Source organism: Molossus molossus, unplaced genomic scaffold (genome assembly GCF_014108415.1).
Source record: "Molossus molossus isolate mMolMol1 unplaced genomic scaffold, mMolMol1.p scaffold_m16_p_10, whole genome shotgun sequence".
In the NCBI taxonomy this organism is placed as follows: domain Eukaryota; kingdom Metazoa; phylum Chordata; class Mammalia; order Chiroptera; family Molossidae; genus Molossus; species Molossus molossus.
Genome location: NW_023425345.1, coordinates 18,261,583 through 18,281,262, shown reverse-complemented (window position 1 = coordinate 18,281,262; position 19,680 = coordinate 18,261,583). Strand labels below are relative to the sequence as shown.

Here is a 19,680-nt window from a genome sequence, read left to right as displayed (position 1 = left end):
TAGCATGAAACCAATTTTATTGTAAAATTTCTGGTCACAAAAACAAACATCACCAAAATTTTAAATAAAGATACAAAACACTTCTAATAGTGATCATTAAAATAAATGTGAGCTATACATACATATAAGAAAGATTAATTAAAAATAAGTAAGATAATGGTTTTTCAACTCACTTAATCCAGGTAAGGGTCATGGGTAGCCGGAGCCTATGCCTGCAGCTCAGGGTGCCAAGTGGTAACCCACCCTGGACAGGACGCCCTTCCACACAGGGTGCACTCACACACCCATGTTCACCCAGACTGAGACAATTTAGACATGCCAGTTAACCCAACGTGCATGTTTTTGGGATGTGGAAGGAACCCAGTCCCCAGAGAAAACCTGCACAGACATAGGGAGAATGTGCATACTCTACACAGATAGTAGTCCCGGCTGGGGATCAGTTTCTTTTTCTCATCAATATTATAGTGAAACAACGTTCAATGAAACGACGTTATTTGAGGACCTGCCATGTCTGAAAAAGTCTTACAGATTATTATTGGACTTTTTACAGTCTTTTAAAAATTAAATCTTTTAACATTATACTCATTGAGATTCTCTTCTCATCACCAAATCTAAAGTCCCATCAACTCTCTTCAAATTATATCACCAAAGATCTCCCCCTGGATTCGCTCACTCATTTTTCTGTGCATTATAGGAGATAAAGAATATTTTCAAAAAAGGAAAACAATTTTAAACACTGCCAACACTTTCTTTCAATAAGAGCTATATGTGATGTCTTGGTTTAGGGGTCCAGCAAAAGCATCCTAAGACAAATATTTGAGAGCAGATATAATAGTATACTTGGGAGGTGGTTCCAGAAAGAATGGTGAGTGAATGAGAAAGTCTGATAGGAAGGAAGGAAAAGCATTCCATGAGGAATCACTGAGGTCACTGCTGTGGGCAATTGGGACCCTCCGAGAGACCGGCTAGAATAATCTCTGTCCCTCGTTGGGACTGGATGCTCCCGGCACTGCCGGCCACCAAATGCCCGCAGACAAAGAGGCACAGGTGAAGTAGGTTACCTTCCATATGTGAGCTGCTTGTGCACAGAAGCTGCTGGTGACTTCCAGGTGACCAAGGGGGTCTGAGCAGAACATCAGCATTGACGTGTACAACGGGCGCTTTTTATAAAGGGCCCTCTGTACCCAGAGAAATGCACCCTGCACAGTGTCACAACAATCTCCCGTGGCAAATAAATTGAAGATTTCCTAATGCAACATTATATCTAGAACCCAACATGTTAACAGGTAAGTCACTAAAAAATGACAAGAGTCATTCTGAAGAGTAATACAATTTTACCTCTAATGGGCCAAAATATTTTTAAGTGCTAATACTCAATGCTGTTAAAAGTGTAGTAATCCTGGCATTTTCATACAACATGGGGAGAAGTATACATTAAACCAGTTCCTTTCAGTTTTCTCAATATATTTTTATCTCATGAGCCTGTAATTCTGCTTCTGGGGATCTATCCAAAGGTGTTAATCGGAAATACAGACAAAAAAGTCACCGATGATATTTAAATAGAGCTGCATGGTGGGGTAAGGGTGGGAGGTGGTCTCCTTCCCCTTAGATGTCTAACAATAGGAAAGAGGTTATTATGCTACATTCATAGGATAGAATGTTGCCTAGCTAATAGACTAACGTTTAAAAATAATTTAATGGTGTGGGAAAATAATTATGATATATGTTTAGGGAAAAGGAATACAGGGAAAAGGAATACAGATTCTTTTAAAATACATCAAAAAGAAAAATACCAAAATATTAACAACCTAAAAAAGTGTTTATCTGTGATTTTTACTTTCTTCTTTCTACTATTCTTGTCTTTTCTGACTAGAGCATGTAGTACTTCTACAATAAAAAATGATATTTAAAATGTTTAGAACACATTAACAGTGTTATTTAAAAGAACACTCAATATTCATTCTAATGTTAACATTTTATATGTTGACAGGCATTTCAATCATTTGATTCAGGAAAACCTCTTACTAGCAAAGAAAATTTACAGGTAAGGATAACCATATAGCCGTCCCTCGTTTATCTCTGTTAATCCGTTCCAGACTCTAGCAGTTGCATTTGGCGTTGAAGGATTCCCAGGGTGCTCGAATACATAGACCTACAGTCCATACATACAATAATTTTAATTTTAATTGTAATACAGGGTTGTATAATTGACTCAGACAACTGAGCGCGCTGTATCATTTTCACCGTCTCAATCACGAAGCACGAAGTGGTGAGGGACAACTGTAGTGTATAAACACTGGATATGTACTGTGGACAATTTTTTATTCATTTCAATCTGTTGGTAGCTATAATCTTGGTGTTTTGAAAATCTTCTGTGTAATATGCTCTTCTGTTTCTGAAAATTCTGAGGCCAGGTGTAAAATTGGACCCCAAATGATCTGGTTTTCAGATTGGGCCAATATCACTACTGCTCCTAAATTTTTCAATTACACATGTATTCAGTTTGTTTACTAGCCATGTCAGGTATCCAACTTTGATATTGGTTTTCATTACCTATACAATAATGGCCGACTTTGACGTAAGAAAAAGATTTTGTATATTTTGCGATAGCCCACTTGCTCAATCCTGCTTTTACTCATATCCTTTTCCCCATACTGAGACCGCCTCTCAGCCAACGGTCTGGAAGGTTTTGTTTTCTTCCTTTGTTAAAAAAAAAAATTATTGAGATATAATAGACATGTCACATTGTGTAAGTTAATGTGTACAACGTGTTATTTTGATACATTTATATATTGCAATATGATTACCACCATAGAGATAGCAGCAGTTTTTTTTTTTTACAACGAGAGGGCTAGACTGCCCATCTCAATACATTTGTTCTTGTCAATAATTGAATGATTGGGATTTAAGCTTTGGTGACCTAGTAGCATTTAAATAACTTGAAATCATTATTTTTAAAGATCTCAGGACTACCGGCAGTCTGTCCACTAGAAAGAGCTAGAGCACAGGAGCGGTAACCATTGTTAAAAGAATTTATGGATGGGTAAGGGGCTCTTATATCCAGGGGACAGTTCACGTATACATACAGATCTATACATAACTTCATTTTTTTAAGTGATAGGAAACAATATTCTGTTTTATTAAGTAAGGTATTTATTTTTATTAATTTTCTTCAAAATTGCTTTAGTATTGTTCATTTTATTCCACAAACTTTACATAATTATGCTTCAGATGAGTCATTGTTTTTGCCTTAAAGTTTATTTTAATTTATAAGCAAGTTGTCTGAAATGAGAGAGTTGGTACTAGAAAGATACAAATACATATTCATATTTCATTTTAGTGTTCCAAAATCTTGGATATTTTAAGAATATTTATTTATTTCTAGTCATAAATGCCAAAGCATCCTAAAAACACTTCTTTAAAAAGTGGTTTGGGGTCTAAAAGGAATGTCTGCCTGATCTTTTTTTTTTTTTAAAACAAAAAGACTGGCAGTATAATGGAAAGCTGATTTCTATTAACTAATTAATTAAAACAGAACTGTTTGTCTGCTTCAGACTCTTCAGATTACACTTTACTTTTTTTTATAGTGAGAGAAAGGAGTGTTAAATAGCATTTCTAATTAATCTCTTTTGAGTCTCAAGTGTTTGTGTGTAATTGTCAAGACTCATTAAATCACTGCTGCAGAGAGAAAAGGGAAGAGAAAACTCCTCTCCCCCTACTCCCAACCAATCCAACTCTTTCTTCTAGATCCAGAATATCAACCATTATCCTAGTGCAACAGTCTGTTACCAGCTCAGGCTCAGTGCTGCTCCCAGTCTGGCTTCTGTGTGTGCTCATGTCCACCTTTCAGAAGAGGTTGAGGAAGGAGAATGAACAATAGCAACAGACCTCCCTGCTGCCAACATAGACTCAGACTTACCCCAGCAGTGAGATTTTTCTTTTTTTAGTTCACATAAAGCAAATACTTTCCCTCTTTTCTAGAGTAGATAGCCTCAGCATCTGCATTTTATATTAATTCAACAAATATTTAATAAGAGCCTATTGTACACAAGGCGCTACTTTGGTACTATCAAATCAATGCATCAACCAACAATACAGACAAACTCCAAGCCCTCAGGACACTTACATGTTAGTGGGAAAGACTAGTAATAAACATATAGGGAGCATTATAAATAAGTAAATCATATAGTATATTAGAAGGTGAACCATGCTATGGGGGGAAATTAACCCAGCAGTGTGTAAAAGGGATTGAAAGCCTGGAGCTAGGTTGGGATTGTAATTTTAAATGGTGCAATCAGGTTAATCTTCACTGAGGTGACATTTGTGAACAGACTTGAATCAAGTAAAGATACAAGTCATATGAAATATGGAGAAAGAGTAATCGAGGAAGGGGGTACAGTGAGTGCAAAGGCCCTGGGGCAGGATTGCCTAGGTTGGTGAGAAACATCTTGGCCAGTGTTACTAGAATTGTGTGAATGATGGGAGAGCAGTGGGAGATGAGGTCAGAGAGGTATCAGGGTACTAGTTTGAAAAGGGCCTGGTAGGGCCTTTGTAATTTAGGTTCTTACTCTGAACAAAATGAGGAGCCACTGGAGGGTTTAAAACAGAGGTGTGACCTGATCTATTTATGTTTTAAAGTATCGCTTTAGCTAATCTGTTGAGCCTACTGTTTAATTCATACTGTTCTTGTGCTGTCAATCCAACACATCAGTCAATCAACAATACAAATTCCAAGCCTTCACAGAGTTTTTATTTGATTGTGTGTGTGTGTGGGGGGGGGGGGGGTGCGAGGGGGAGGCTAGGAATACCATTTTGGACATGTTCAGTTTGAGATGTGTCTTAGACATTCAAATGAAGGTATAGAGTCAGAAGTTGATTATATGTGTTTTGAGTTCAGAAGAGAGATTGGAGCTGGAGAGAAAAACATTTATTTCATCAGAATTTAGATGAAATTAAAACCATGATCCCAATTAAGATCATCTAAAGTGAGGGAGGGAGGAGACAGAAGTCCTGAGACACTCCAGTATTAAGAGATATAAGAGATAAGGAGGAACCCACAAGGAAGACTGGCCAATAGGATAGGAAAGAAATCAAGGAATTGTACTGGTTTGAAAGCTAAGAGAAGCATTTTCAGAAGAGGGAATGATTAATAGTGTCAAATTTTGCTGATGAATCAAGCACTATAATTTACTGATTCGTAAACATGCTATTTTTTTCGCATTTAACATCTCTGAAATTAGAATGAATTTTGCAGTTGAGGCCATGTGACAGTTTAATTGGCATAGGAGACAATGTATTATAGATCAGCAATTTTCAAACTTTTTCACCTTATGGCACACATAAACCAATTACTAAAATTCTGCAGCATACCAAAAAAATATTTTTTGCAATCTGGCAAAAAATAAATAGGTATAATTTTGATTCATTCACTCTGACGGCTATTGTGTTGGCTGTTGTCATAATTTATTTGAAAATCAAAGGGAAAAGAGGTCAGTGCCCTTGACTAAATAGTCAAGTATTGCATCTTTTAAAAATTCTTATGGCACACGAGTGTGCCTGCCACGGCACATCAGTAGAAAAATCGCTGTCTTAGATTATAAGTAATATGACATATGAGGACTAAGCATTGAACACTAGATGTAGTCAAGTATAGGCCATTGATGACGTTGACCAAAGGGTTTTAATGAAGGGAAGGAGTGGGTTTATAAGCAAATGAAAGGAGAGCAATTAAATATTGACAACTCTTTAGGTCGTGCTGTACAGAGGAGCAAGAATTAGGGGAGTAGCTGGAGAGAAAGTCAGGATATAGGCTTTTTGCTTTTTGAGATGAAGAAGCAGGAGTGTGTGGCGATGGGAATGTTGCTGTGGAAAGGCTGATATTTATGATAGTTATAAGTAGACCAGCTGGGACAGGTTCGATGGCCTGAGTGGCAGGAAGGCAGGCAGAGTGGTGGGGCAGATGCTTGGGTAGGTTGGAGAGATGGTGGAGCTGTGGGGTCTGTGGACACTACTTTGACTGATTCAATTTTCTCAGTTAAGTAGAGGAACCAAGATCATTAGCTGGGAGGGACACTGGGGAGGAAGAGTCAAAATTTAGAAAAAAGAAAAATGTGAAAATAGTTGTCTGGGAGAGAGTGAGAATGAATGGACTGGGGAAATGGAGAATGATGACCAGACAGCACTTAAAGTGGGACCACTGATCCTGATTGCATGACTTCCCCCCAGCCTTCTTCAGCTGCAGAGTGCATGCCCCAAGAAGGTTCCACAGTGGCTTTTACCAGGGCAGTGATTTTGCCAAGGAAGTGCACATGCACAGGATGGGGGCCAGGGAGGTACAGGTATACATAAGGTGGAGTTCTCATGACTGAGAGCCGATCTAAGCTGGGTAGGGAGCTTGATTGTCCACCCATTCTTCCCTTTTCTGTCCTCGTAGCTCTGATGTGCTCACACTAAAGCAGAGCGGCCAGCATGCATGGCTAATGAGCTTTTGCAGTTTCTCCATTTTGTAGGTGTCTCCTCCCTTGTACTTAGCCTCTCATTATGTGTCAGGGCTGTGCTCATGAGCCACAGGTCACAAATTGGTGGCGAACCTCAGAGGCACTGTGGCTGCTGGGTGGTTCTGACATCATATGTTTCTCTCGATCGACTGTTATCTCTGTATTCTTTCGCCCAAAAACAAATGAGGAATGCACAAGGGAATGAAGCTAATACTGTCTAAAAACAATATTTTACTTATTTGCCTTTAAAATTATTTTTTCCCATTTTTTAGGCACTTGATGAATTAATAAATAAAGGCTTGCCTCAAATTCTGCTTACAATTGGGCATCAACATCTCTTAAATAAGTTTTCTTTTGTTAAAGCATACTTTTTAATAAGTATGGCTGAAACAATAAATTGTGTCCCAGAGACTATGTTAAGAACAGTCTACTTTGGACATGGTTCTGAGAGGAGCAGAGCAAACCTCTCCAGCTTGAAAGGTAATCTTTTCTTTTGTTTGCTTGCTTTTTTTTCCTCCTCACTTTTTCCAACAACACCCCTCTCCACCCCAGTAATCCCTAAGAACAATTCAGTATCTATTGTTCCATATTTTCTCTAAGCTTACTAATGACACACATATATGCTTATTTTTAGGTACATGCATATCCATATTCATTCATATTTCTCCATATCCATACATTTTACACACACACACACACACACACACACACACACACACACACACGATCGTCTTATTGAGATACTGTAAATATCTGGAAGATCCAAAATACTTTGAGGACCTTAAAGGGTTTTGGAATTCCAGGAGAGGACCCAAGAGCTGATCACTTTAATAACATCACTAAGCATCCAAGAGATCCTCCCAGGATTGCCTGGCTTACTGTAAGAATCAACCTCAGTCTTCCAGTATATGATGTCTAGAGACTATTTGGTTTGGTAATATATTTCTAATGATTGTGGGATTTTCTTTTTTTTTTTATCCTCACCCGAGGACATTTTTCCATTTTTTGTACAGACAGAGTGGGAGGGAGAGAGAGGAAGAGAGAGAGAGGGAAACATCGATGTGAAAGGGACACATCGAGTGGCTGCCACCCGCACGACCAACCAGGGCCGGGGACAAACTGCAACCGAGGTACATGCCCTTAGCGGGAACCGAACCCAGGTCTCTCCGGACCGCAGGTGGACGCTCTAACCGCTGAGCCAAACTGGCCAGGGCGATTGTGGGGTTTTCAATACTGAATTTATGGATAGTGTCCCAACTGATTCTGAGTTTTATTAACTAGAATTGATATTTAAACTAACCACAGATATTCTTGTTTCTTTCAAATTTTGTGTCCTATAGAACTATGTTTGAAGGATAATGGAAGTACATTAAGTTATGTTAGAAAAGTGAAAGATGAATCCACTCTTAATACAATAAAGGTAAGTTTAAAAATGTTTTCAAATCATAGTAAATCAGTTACCAAGATGCCCACGATTCGGCCATGGACAGGCCCACTTTCTGGGCTGTGCTGGCTGTTAGGAGACCAGGTAGTTTTCTCGCATAAACCTGGGTTGGGGTAAGATGAATTGTCCCCATGAGAAAGGTCAGATACCCAGATGTGTCAGACTTTGACTGTACAACCTGATTAAGTGCTGCAGAATATATGATTCTTTTTTGATAGGATCTGAGTATTCCATACTCTGTTCCTTATTTCCTAATAATAATAGATGACAACAGCATTGATTTATTCAGTGCTTACCACATGACAGGCACTTTGCATGATTATTTTCACAGCTCTGTGATGTAGGTATAAATCATTTTTGAACTATGTTGTGCTGAACCATGAGAAAATTGAGGCTTAGTTAGAAATTCACTAACATTATGCAACTAGTAAAATACAGATCATGTTCTTATCATACAGATTGGCCTAGAACTTTCATACTATTTACTGCTCTGTACAAACAAGATTTGAGAAGCCGGTTCCTTGCAAGATTGGTTGGTTCCTTCCTGTTTTGCTATGTCAGGTTGCTATTAACTATTGACTGCCCACTGTGAAATCTCATTATCTTCACCTTACCAGTCCAGTGACCACGGTTTAACTTGAAATGCTGAGTTTTTATTATTCACAAATTCACTATTTGCTAATTTGCCAATGTTAAAATTTATTTGTAACCCCAAGTCAATAGTTACGGCTCTTCTGTGGTCATTTGTGGACATGGACAGAGCATAGAAAAATGCTCTGTGTGTGCCCAGCACACACATTCCTGCTGGGTCGGACATGGCAGTGCTCTGAGAGTTTGTTTCCATTCTCATACTGTAAACAAATGTCCTTTTCATGGTCTTTTTATTGCCACAGTTTAAAAAAAATTTTGTGCTTTTTTTATTGCTGATTTTATTATTTAAAATGATCCCCCACTCTAGTGCTAAAGTGCTGTTTAGTGTTGTAATTGCAAGAGGGTGGTGATGTGCCTTATAGAGAAAATACGTGTGTTGAGTTTCAGTCAGGCATTAGTTAGAGAGCTATTGGCTGTGAGTTCAAGGTTAGTGAATCTATAATATATAAATAATGTGTCTTTAAACAAATACATTTTGAACAAGGGTACGTATTGATCAGTTGTCAAAAATATAACTAGAGGCTCCCACAAACCTATACATTCCCGTCTTTCTTCTAGGAGTAGTGGTTTTCATTACTTGCTAATTCAGTGTTTGCAGCAACTTGATTGAACATAACTACTGTAAATAAGTTTGTATGAGCATTGGCTGTGTCCACAACCAGTGCTAATTGTTGGACATGCTCACTCTTGCCATTACTCGCCTCTTCATTCTCTGTTGCCTTGTGCTGTTCACTGATGTTAATGTTCAGATTTCCTTTTTGGTCTTCCATTTGGTGTTACTTTTCAGTACAAAAAATATTTGATGAATAAAAGCGAGATATTTGTATTACTTCTGAACTTATCGTGTGGTCTTTTTTTCTTAGTCAGTCTTACTGACAGAAGCTGAAAACAGGCTAAACTCCCTTGTATCAGAGACGGAGCAGTCAGGCTGTAAGAACCTCACTCGGTGTTCTGTGGGCCAGTTGGAGATCGTGGTGGAGGCCAGGCTTCAGCTGGCTGCAGTTGCCCTGCAGAGACACCGGGCAGCATACAGGCGAGTCTCTCTATGCGTAGAAGAGTTTCTGCCTCATCAGAATTTGTTAAATACGCCTAAATTTGATCAATTCCTAGATTAATAGAGCCTACTTATTTTTTATCATTCAAGGGGGTTTTAATACATTATCATTCTTAAAAGTACAGATTTAAAGTTTTTTTTTTTAATCCTAACTTTCTTGATTAGACTGAAATTCTATGCATTCAACTCCATGCATTAGATTCAGAAAATGGAAGGGGAGCTAATTTTTAGATGGCCATTCTCTTCAGAAAAGAGAAGGCCCTAGCTGGTGTGGCTCAGTCGGTCGGAGTGCCCTTCCATACACTGAAGGGTCGCAGGGCCACCGAAGGGTTCAATCCCAGATCAGGGCCCACATCTGGGTTGCAGGTTCAGTCCTGGTTGGGGCTTGTGTGGGATGCAACCAATTGATATTTCTCTCTCTCTCAAATCAATGACCATGTTCCGGGGTGAAGATTAAAAAATAATAATGAAGCAGAAGCCCAACTGCAGCTTTTTCAAAGAGGCAATCAATTCAGCACAAATCCCTTTTTGCTTTGATTGGAAACATAGAATCATCTCATCAGTATGAGCCTTGACTGAAGGCCATTCCATGATTAACCACATCTAAATTTGATTTTTTTTTTTTTTTTTTGCTAGAGACAGTCTAGGTTTTTAGAAATTTATATTTTTGTGGTTTCTAAGCAGTGATGAATATTCATAAAGTCTGCTTGGAGCAGTGGTTCTCAAAGTGTGGTCTGCACATCCCTAAGGGTGTGTAAGGTTAAACTGTTTTTATAATAAAACCAAGATGTGATTGGCCTTCCTGTGTTGCTGTTTGCATTGATGCTGTAAAACTTTTGGCATCGAGCTGCTAGTCAAGCCATGGCCATACTCGTAGTCGTGACATACTCCGCTGCCACACACTTGCTTAAATAAAAAAATGCCAGTTTCACTTAAGAATGCCTTTCATGAAGCAGCAGAATCTGTTTCATTTATAAGTCTCTATCTTTGAACCCATTTTTAATATTCTGTGGGAATATTAAGTGGGAAATACACCTAAAGTACTTTTATTGTACATGATAGTGATCTTGAGAAAGCACTTACGCCATTGAACTGAGAGCCGAACAAGCTTTTTTGTTTTTTTTTTTTTTACGCAATACCATGTTTATTTGAAAAGCACCTGCAAAATATGGTTATTCATACTTGAATATTTGCCAGGTATTTTATTGAGAATGAGCAAAACGGACATGCCACTTCTAGGAAAGCAACTAATAGTATTTGTTACCAGTCATAACACATAACTATTTATGGGAAAACTAGAAATTTGGAAAATTTGCATTTGCTACCATGAGCTTGACAGTTTTCTAATGCTTAGATTTTTCTGATGAGATTGGGAGTAATATTAACAAGCATCATTTTTTAAATTGTGTAACAAAATGTTTCAACATGAATGGGATCTGCATAACTCAGGAAGCTGATATTTTCCAAATGACCAGTACATGATGTTCCAATATCCTGGTTAACAAAATAGAACAGCGATTTTCAACCCTTTTCATCTCAGCACACATAAACTAATTCCTAGAATCCTGCAGTACATTAAAAAATACATCTTTTCCAATCTGGCAAAAAAATAGGTATAATTTTGATTGATTTTTCAAAAATAAAAAAGTAATTACCTACCTTTTTGCTTCAAAGTGACCTTTTTAAAAATCCAGGAACACCCCTAGACACCCTCCTATACTTATATATAAAGTTTTTTGGTATCAAGAATTAACCAATCAGCCCTGGCCAGTTTGGCTCAGCAGTTGAGCGTCGGCCTGTGGACCAGAGAGTCCTAGGTTCGGTTCCTGCTAGGGGCACGTACCACAAAAAATAACAACAAAAAAAACCAATCAGACACAACCTTATTATGTGACATGATCAATAAAATACAACTCAATTAAGACCAATATACTTACAGTTCAAGACAGGGCAATCACACCAGACAGCTGTTGTAATAGCTGTTGTGTTGGCTGTTGTCATTTTTTATTTGACAGTCTAAGGGAAAAGAGGTCAGTGCTCCTGACTAAATAGTCAGGTATTGCATTTTTTGAAATCCCTGCTGCACACCAGTAGAAAATCGCTGAGATAGACAAATAGGTCTCAATATAAAGGAGTAGGAAAAGTTCATCAGTGTGTGGTATTAGTTTCTAAATTGCAACAAACTTTTTTTTTTCATCCTCATTCAAGGACATTTATTCATTTATCCTCAAAGAGAGTGGGGAGGAGAAAGGAAGGGAGGGGGAGAGAGAGAGAGAGACATCGACGTGAGAGAGACACATTGAATGGTTGCCACCCAAAAGATCCCAACCGAAGCCGGGCACAAACTGCAATTGAAGTACGTGCCCTTAGTGGGAACCGATCCCGGGTTCTAACCGCTGAGCAAAACCGGCCAGGACAATTGCAACAAACTTTTTTTTTTTTATCCTCACCCGAGGGCATTTTTCCATTTTTTGTTCAGGTAGAGTGGGAGGGAGAGAGAGGAACAGAGAGAGAGAGAGAAACATCGATGTGAAAGGAACACACCGAGTGGCTGCCACCCGCATGACCCACCAGGGCCGGGGACAAACTGCAACCAAGGTACATGCCCTTAGCGGGAACCGAACCTGGGTCTCTCAGGACCGCAGGCTGACACTCTAACCGCTGAGCCAAACCGGCCAGGGCTGCAACAAACTTTTAAGAAACTATTACTTGTCACATTTTGGTGCAGTATCAAAGAATAATTTTCACAATTGTTTGAAGAAGCTATTAAAGCACTCCCTCCATTTCCAACAACTATATGTGTGAGGCCTAGTCTTCATACACTTCAGCCAAAATAGTATGTCACAACAGATTGAATGCAGAAGCAGATATGAAAGTCTTCTATTAAGTAGATTATTCTCTTAAGCAACCCCCCCCCCCCCAAAAAAAAAAAATCAGTGGCTTCTTCTCACTAATTTTCTTGATGTTTTGGAAAATATAGTTGTTTTTCTTTCCTTTTTTGTTTTTAATCCTCACCTGAGGATATGGTTTTATTAATTTAGAGGAGGTGGGAGGGAGAGAGAGAGAGAGAAACATCACTGTGAGAGAGGGATATCAATCAGTTGCTGCCTATAAGTGTCCTGCCTGGGGATGGAATGTGTCCTGACCGGAAATTGCACCCGCAAGTTGGTGCATGGGACAACGCTCCAACCATCTGAGCCAACCAGCCAGGGCAGTTTTTTTTTTTTTTTTTCATTAAAATGCATTAGCATGTAATTAGCTTATTGTTTTTATTTTAAAACAAATTGATAAATACTCATAAAGTTAAAAAATTTCCAGCTTAAGTTCTATTATGGTAAATTTTTTTTTTTTTTTTTTTTTATCCTCACCCGAGGACATTTTTCCATTTTTTGTTCAGGTAGAGTGGGAGGGAGAGAGAGGAAGAGAGAGAGAGAGAGAGAGAAACATCGATGTGAAAGGGACACATCGAGTGGCTGCCACCCTCATGATATTATGGTAAATATTGATGGAGCTCTTTTGGGGTTCTCAATAATTTTTAAGGGTATGAATGAGTGCTGAGATTTTTTCAAAGCTTGGGAATTACTAGTTTAGTGTATTGTTAGTTGATTTATGGTAAAGTAGGCTTAGCATAATAATATTCTACTTTCTTCATTGAAATTTGAAGAGAAAAGGAACTTTTGCTATGATTTTGGATAGAAAATACATGATGTGAACACATCTAAATATGTGTATTTTGACATTTATGACAATAAAATAGATGACTGTACGAGTCCCTACGGAAGAATACAGAAAGTACCAAACTCTTTTCTGCAGCCGAGCCCCTCCCAGCAGCAGCCTTCATTCTGTCCGCAGCTCGGCACATGTCTTACTCCCTTCTGGGATGGGGGACAGGAGTGAGGGTTTTTGTTTTGTTTTGTTTTTTTTGAAGAAGGAAGCTAGAAACTAAAAATTACAAAATGGCCACTGAAAGGAATGTTATATTAGAATTTTAATTTGAAGACCAGATAGACCTATGCAAATAATGTGCAGGTGTATCAGCATCACTCCTATTTTAAATACACCAACCTGGCCCTTGGGACAAAACCTGCAAAAACTTTCATATTGTTGCCTTTTTGCCGCAGAGTTGTCATGTGGGGAAGCCTACTGTCACGATGAATGAGTTTCTCTTAGGTGAACGTGACCCCCGCGAGTTTCTGTTTGGGAGCTGCGGAAAGTGTTGGACAGTCACTTTCCCAGGTGACGGTTAGCTTGACATTTCATGATACTTCTAATAACATTATGTCAGGGAAATCGAAAGGCACATTCCTTAGGGTGACAGGTAAAGTGAGCTGCATGGGTTTTAGGAGAACAAACTGACCATTTTTGTCACAAAGAGTAATAAGAAATAAACGGGATCAAAGTTATTCAGACTTTATTTCTACTTGTTTAGGGCTGCCTCTCTCAGAATCCTGTCTTTTTTTTTTTTTTAATAAGTGTTCCTTTCTCTTCTTCTTTCTGTTTAATTTATTGTCTAACTGGGATAACATCTGAGCACCTGAGCCTTTTAATTTTGTGTCTTCCTTCTTTGGGATTTTAGACTGTTTATAGTGGTAATCCTCCCACACTTTCTCAAGTGGAGACGAGAAACTAGACATTTCCATTTTGCAACTAAGTATTACCCGGTGGATTAGTACATACTAGTATGTTTATATTTTATTCATTAAGTTTTGGGGTTAGCAAGATTCCAAACCTCATGCTCATTTCTCTTGAAATCAAAATTTGGGCTTCAGAATCAGAAGGAGGGATGAGCACCACTCCCCCACCCCCAGGTAGCTGTCCGTGCTAGCCTCTGAGGCTACCCAGTAAACAGTGTGCCACAGAAATGTGTATGCATCCTTGTGGGAGGAAGGGTGCTGGGGAGAGGAATTTTCATACCTTTATACGTAATGAATCAGTGTTACATTTTTTTGTTGTTGTTCTCTTGCTTGTTTGTTTAGTTTTACTTTAAATAAAAAACCAGTAGAATTATATAATTAGAAACAATACCTTAGTCTACAAATATCTATATCATCTATACCAAATATCTATACATTTTAATGACACAGTAGAATTTGGGGAAGTTAAAATTCAATAACTGCACAAAGTTTTTCTTTCTGGTTAACAACTTAGGAAAAAAATCAGTTTAGTTTCCCCTCTCTCCCCATTGCTCCTCGCCAACTCAATGTACTGATCATGGTAACAGCTAGCATGCCCCGAGTGCCATCTGTCTGCCCCCCACTTCTGCTTTCTAAGCACACCCCACTCTCACTACAATGTCAGTTCCTTGAGGTCCGGGACTGTACACATGGACCTTAGATTTGTTCCTGGCCCATATATTTTTAAATGTGTTTTTTATTGATTTTTTAGAAAGAGGAAGGGAGAGAGAGATAGAAACATCGATATGTGAGAGAAACATCGATAGGCTGCCTCCTGTACTCCCCGCCCCCCCCCCCCCCCCCCCGCTGGGGTCGAGCCTGCAACCTGAGCATGTGCCCTGACCGGCAATTGAACAGGGACCTCTCAGTCCATGTGACGGCATTCAGACCACTGAGCCCCACCGGCTGGGCTCAACGCATGTTTTGTTGTTTGTTTGTTTTTTAACACATAGAAGAATAAATATCTCATTGAATCCTTACAGTGATCCCATGTTAATACTCTGGGAGCCTCCAAGCAGAGACTCTACCTTCTCCGAAGCAGGCATGGACAGTGGCAAAGCTGACCATGTACTAGGCCCGAAACCACAGTAACTGACCCAAATGAGGGAGTGAACTGACCAGAGTCCAGGGACATGGGAGGCCCCTGGAATGAGTACGGGGGAGGGGGGGGTAGTGTCGTGATCTGATTTCTGTCTTGATGAGATTGCTGTGGCTGCTGTCTGGAGACCAGGATGCAGAGGCAAGAGACACAGCAGGAAGGCTTGTCAGGAGGCTTGGGTGTCGTCCAGCCTGGAGACGACGATGGCTGCGACACAGGCGTTAGTAGTAGAGGAGGTGAGGCGAGGAGCTGCTGCTGGTGTCCGTGTTTCCAGGTCGAAGCTGACAGAACTTGTGGATGGACTGAACACAGTGTGGTGATTCCGGGCTCTGCCTGCGGGATGGAGAACAGGCTTCGGAGCAGGAGCAGGAGCAGGAGGCAAGGGGAGCTGCTTTTAGTCTGTTCCGTCCGTTACCCAGGGCTGCCAGCACACGGTGCCAAAGACTGGCGACTTAAAGCAGTAGAACTGTATTACTTCACCGTTCTGGAGGCTGGAAGTCCAAAATTAAGGTGTCAGCAGGGCCATGCTCTTTCCGACAGTTCTCGGTGGGAGATTCCTGCCTTGCTCTTTCCGGTTTCTGGCGTTTGCCAACAGCCCTTGGCATTCCTTGGCTGGTGGTGCATCGCTGCAGGCACATGGCCGTCTTCTCCCTGGGTATCTTCACATGGTCTTCCCTCTGTGGATGTTTGTCTCTGTCCAATTTTCCCTTGTTGTAGGTACACCAGTCAAATTAGAATAGGGTCCACCCTAATGGCCTCATTTTAACTTGATTTTCTCAGATAACTATTCTGAGGTACTAAGGTTTAGGATGTCAACATACCTTTTTGGCGGGGCACAATTCAACCTATAACACCTGTGAAAGGTGATGGCCGATTCACTATTCAAGTGGGAAATTAGATAGGTGGGCATGTTGTCCATTTGGCTTTCATCCCATCTTTCCATGTTATAAATAACACTGTGATAAGCATCTTCAGGTATATAGATTGTTCTGTATTTGGGATAGATTTGCAACAGAAGAAGCCTCCTGATATATATTATCTAAATATTTTGAAAAAGTGTGATGTCAGTTATAAATTTATTATTCTGCAGGGGACAAGGATGTAATGGTCTAAAGTGGCCAATATATGTATAGAGTGACCAGGTAATAATAAGAATTTTTATTTCCTGGCTTCTATTTTCTTAATTTAGTACATTTCTCTTCTGGCTAGACACTGATTAAGCAATAATTTAGCTTAAGAGTTTCTAAGCATATAGCATTGAATAACAAACTATAACCTCAAAAAGCTGGAGGACCACATTCTGATTTATATAAAATGCGTATGTGCCCATTTTATTAGTGATATTGTCAATGCATTTTGTTTTAAATCTTGGAAACTTTTATTTATTTATTCTTGTTTTTACTCACTTTCATTTAAAAATATTTTTCAGTTTCTGTTATGTCCCAGACACTCGATGATGGGTTTCATCCGGGATTAAGACACATTAGCTGTAGAGCAATTTACAAGCAATTAAATAGTGTGATAAATACTACCACATGGCTAAGACTGGCTACTATTAGGGTACATACAAGGGGCACCTAACAGTTTTGGGGAGGAATGGGGGAGTTGGAAGGTTTTTCGGAGGAAGTAACATACAAATGCCACAAGTGCAATACTAATAATATTTAAAATATATTCTCTTTTTCAGTGCTGCAATAGTATTTTCCACACTTAAACTTCTCCAGGATTCAAAACTTTTTAAAAAGAAGGTAGTACAAGATGAGACAGAGAGTTCCCTCTCTGTAACAACCTCTGTATGTATGAATTTAATGCTTTTCCTTATAATAACTGTTAGCATACTATAAAATTGTCTAATCAATTAGTTAAATAAAGCAAAGGGATAAAGTAGAAAAAAACATTTGAATTCAGAGCATAAAGATCTGTGTTTAAACCCTGTTTATGCAATTTATTAACTGGTATACCTTGGGCAAGTTCCTTAAATTAAAAAAAAATTAAATTTATATCTCATTTATGAACTAACAGAATTGGATGTAATAATCACCAAAGTCACACCAAATGTATCGGTACAGAATTATGGATCTGATTTCATTAGCCAATGAAGCTGTTTCCCTTTATTTTGCACTGCACCTTACTTCTCAGCTGTGACTTGAGCATTACTGGTGTGACACGTGTGCTGTTCTCTACTTTGGTTGCGTCCTTCCACATTTAATCTCTCAAATATCTTTGACAACTGATGTTGCAAATTCTTTGAAATTTTATTGGATTTTTGATAAGATCAAGTAATTTAATAACATAGCATTGTTTGAAATAGAAAGATTCATCACATGGCATCTTTGCTCAATAGTTTAAACTTTACTAATAAAATTGCTAATATCCACTGTCATTACAGATAAGTAACACTAATTGTCCTAAATAGAGCCTCATTTCTCACTATATTAAAGGTAATAAAAATTCTGAAAAGCAATCTAATTCGGAACATTGACTTAGAGAAATGATTGTTACTTGGGGGCTGTTTTGCTGCCCTGGGAGACATTTGGCAATGTCAGCAGACATCTTGGTTGTCACAACTAGAGGGGATGCTACAGGCATGTAGTAGGTAGAGGTCAGCGACATTACTCCACATACCATAATGCACAGGACAGTTTCCCACAACAGTTACCTGCCACACAATGTCAGTAGAGTCAAGGCTGAGAAACCCTGATTTAGATAGTGACGGCTTTTCAATAGTAACAGGAAACGTAGGCACTGAGAGATTAAGGTAGGTAGATGGGCACGTTTTCTGTGTTGCTAATCTAAATACTAGACTCCTCCATTACTTGTGCCCATTGTAGTCACCATCCTGACTCTTGTTCACTTTTTTTTTTCTTTAATCCTCACTCGAGGACATTTTTGCATTTATCTTCAGATAGAGTGGGAGGGAGAGAGAGAGAAAAACATCCATGTGAGAGAGACACATTGACTGGTTGCCACCCACGTGACCCCAACCGGGGCTGGGGACAAATTGCAACTGAGGTACATGCCCTTAGCAGGAACCGAACCTGGGACTCTCTGGTCTGCGGGCTGACGCTCTAACTGCTGATCCACACTGGCCAGGGCCTCTGTTCACTTCTTACTGTTTCCAGGAACAGCTCACCCTCCTCTTCTGTGTGTCTCACCTGTCTAACCAGATTCCAGCCCCCTTCAAGTCCCCACAGCTGCTCCTTGACAGCAGGTGTTGTTAATTAGTGGGTGATGATGAGCTGTGTGCAAAGCAGGGAATTCCTAGAATAGATGGGCATGGTCTAAATGACTTTGAAGTTCCTAAGTTTCTAAATAAGATTGATTCCTGCCACTCCCTGGAAAAAATTATCTTTGCACCTCCTGCCTAGTAGCTCTGGACATCGACCACCCTTTGTAAAGTGTAATAATAAGGGTAGTAGATACCTTATAATATATGTTTGGGATGTGAGCAGAATAGAGAAATGTAACACAAGGGGCTGTGGGCTCTGAATTCAGAAAGACACAAATTTGAATCCCACCTGTGCCAAAATATGATGGAATTTAAGCAAATAGATAATTTTTCTAGGTCTTAGGACTCCCATTAGTAAAACAGAAATAATATCTCCTCTTGGGCTGGTCAGGAGGATTAAATGAGATAATGTGTATAAAGCCTGTATCACAGAGCCTGACACATGATGAGCACTCAATAAATATTAGCCAGTATTATTTGTTATTATTCAGTCTTTCAGATGTTTACAAAATTTTTCAAGACATGGAAACTGCTGATAATATAATTTGCAATGAAAAAGTCAAACTGCAAAACTATTTTCAACAATGGACATAAAGAAAAAAAGAAATTACACCAAAATATTAACAAAGGATTGTGGGATTATGGGTGCTTTTATTTATTTGGTGTGTGTGTGTGTTTATGTTTTATAGAATGTACAAGACCAATTTCTAAAATTAAAATTGTAATACTATTAAATGATATCAGATGATTTTTTAAACTGATATTACATTTAGCATTAGGCTAGAACTTTGACATTAAATATGAAGATAACCATAATTTTAATATTGTTTAGGGCTCTGAAAATAAAGATGATAATGAATTTTTAGATCCTGTTTCCTTAAATTCTCGAGAATATTTCAACATTCATCTGTGGTTGAGGTGCTGCTTGGCATTGGTGACTGCATTTGTTGCACAGATTCGGGGCATTGGAATCGTGAAAGGTACAAATATCCTATTTTCTTAAGCAAAGTTTTTGTAAAAAGTGTTTTTATGT

General features: G+C 39.0%; 1 protein-coding gene across 1 annotated transcript in view; it reads left to right on the top strand.

The window, feature by feature from the left end:
• Nucleotides 1-19,680, top strand: part of CFAP54 (cilia and flagella associated protein 54) — a 276,792-nt gene that overhangs the window by 178,113 nt on the left and 78,999 nt on the right. The window contains exons 48-53 of the mRNA XM_036250829.1: nucleotides 1,991-2,044; nucleotides 6,770-6,977; nucleotides 7,838-7,917; nucleotides 9,456-9,625; nucleotides 17,106-17,211; nucleotides 19,480-19,627. Coding sequence (XP_036106722.1) covers nucleotides 1,991-2,044; nucleotides 6,770-6,977; nucleotides 7,838-7,917; nucleotides 9,456-9,625; nucleotides 17,106-17,211; nucleotides 19,480-19,627 — 766 coding nt within the window. The remainder of the gene's footprint in view (nucleotides 1-1,990; nucleotides 2,045-6,769; nucleotides 6,978-7,837; nucleotides 7,918-9,455; nucleotides 9,626-17,105; nucleotides 17,212-19,479; nucleotides 19,628-19,680) is intronic.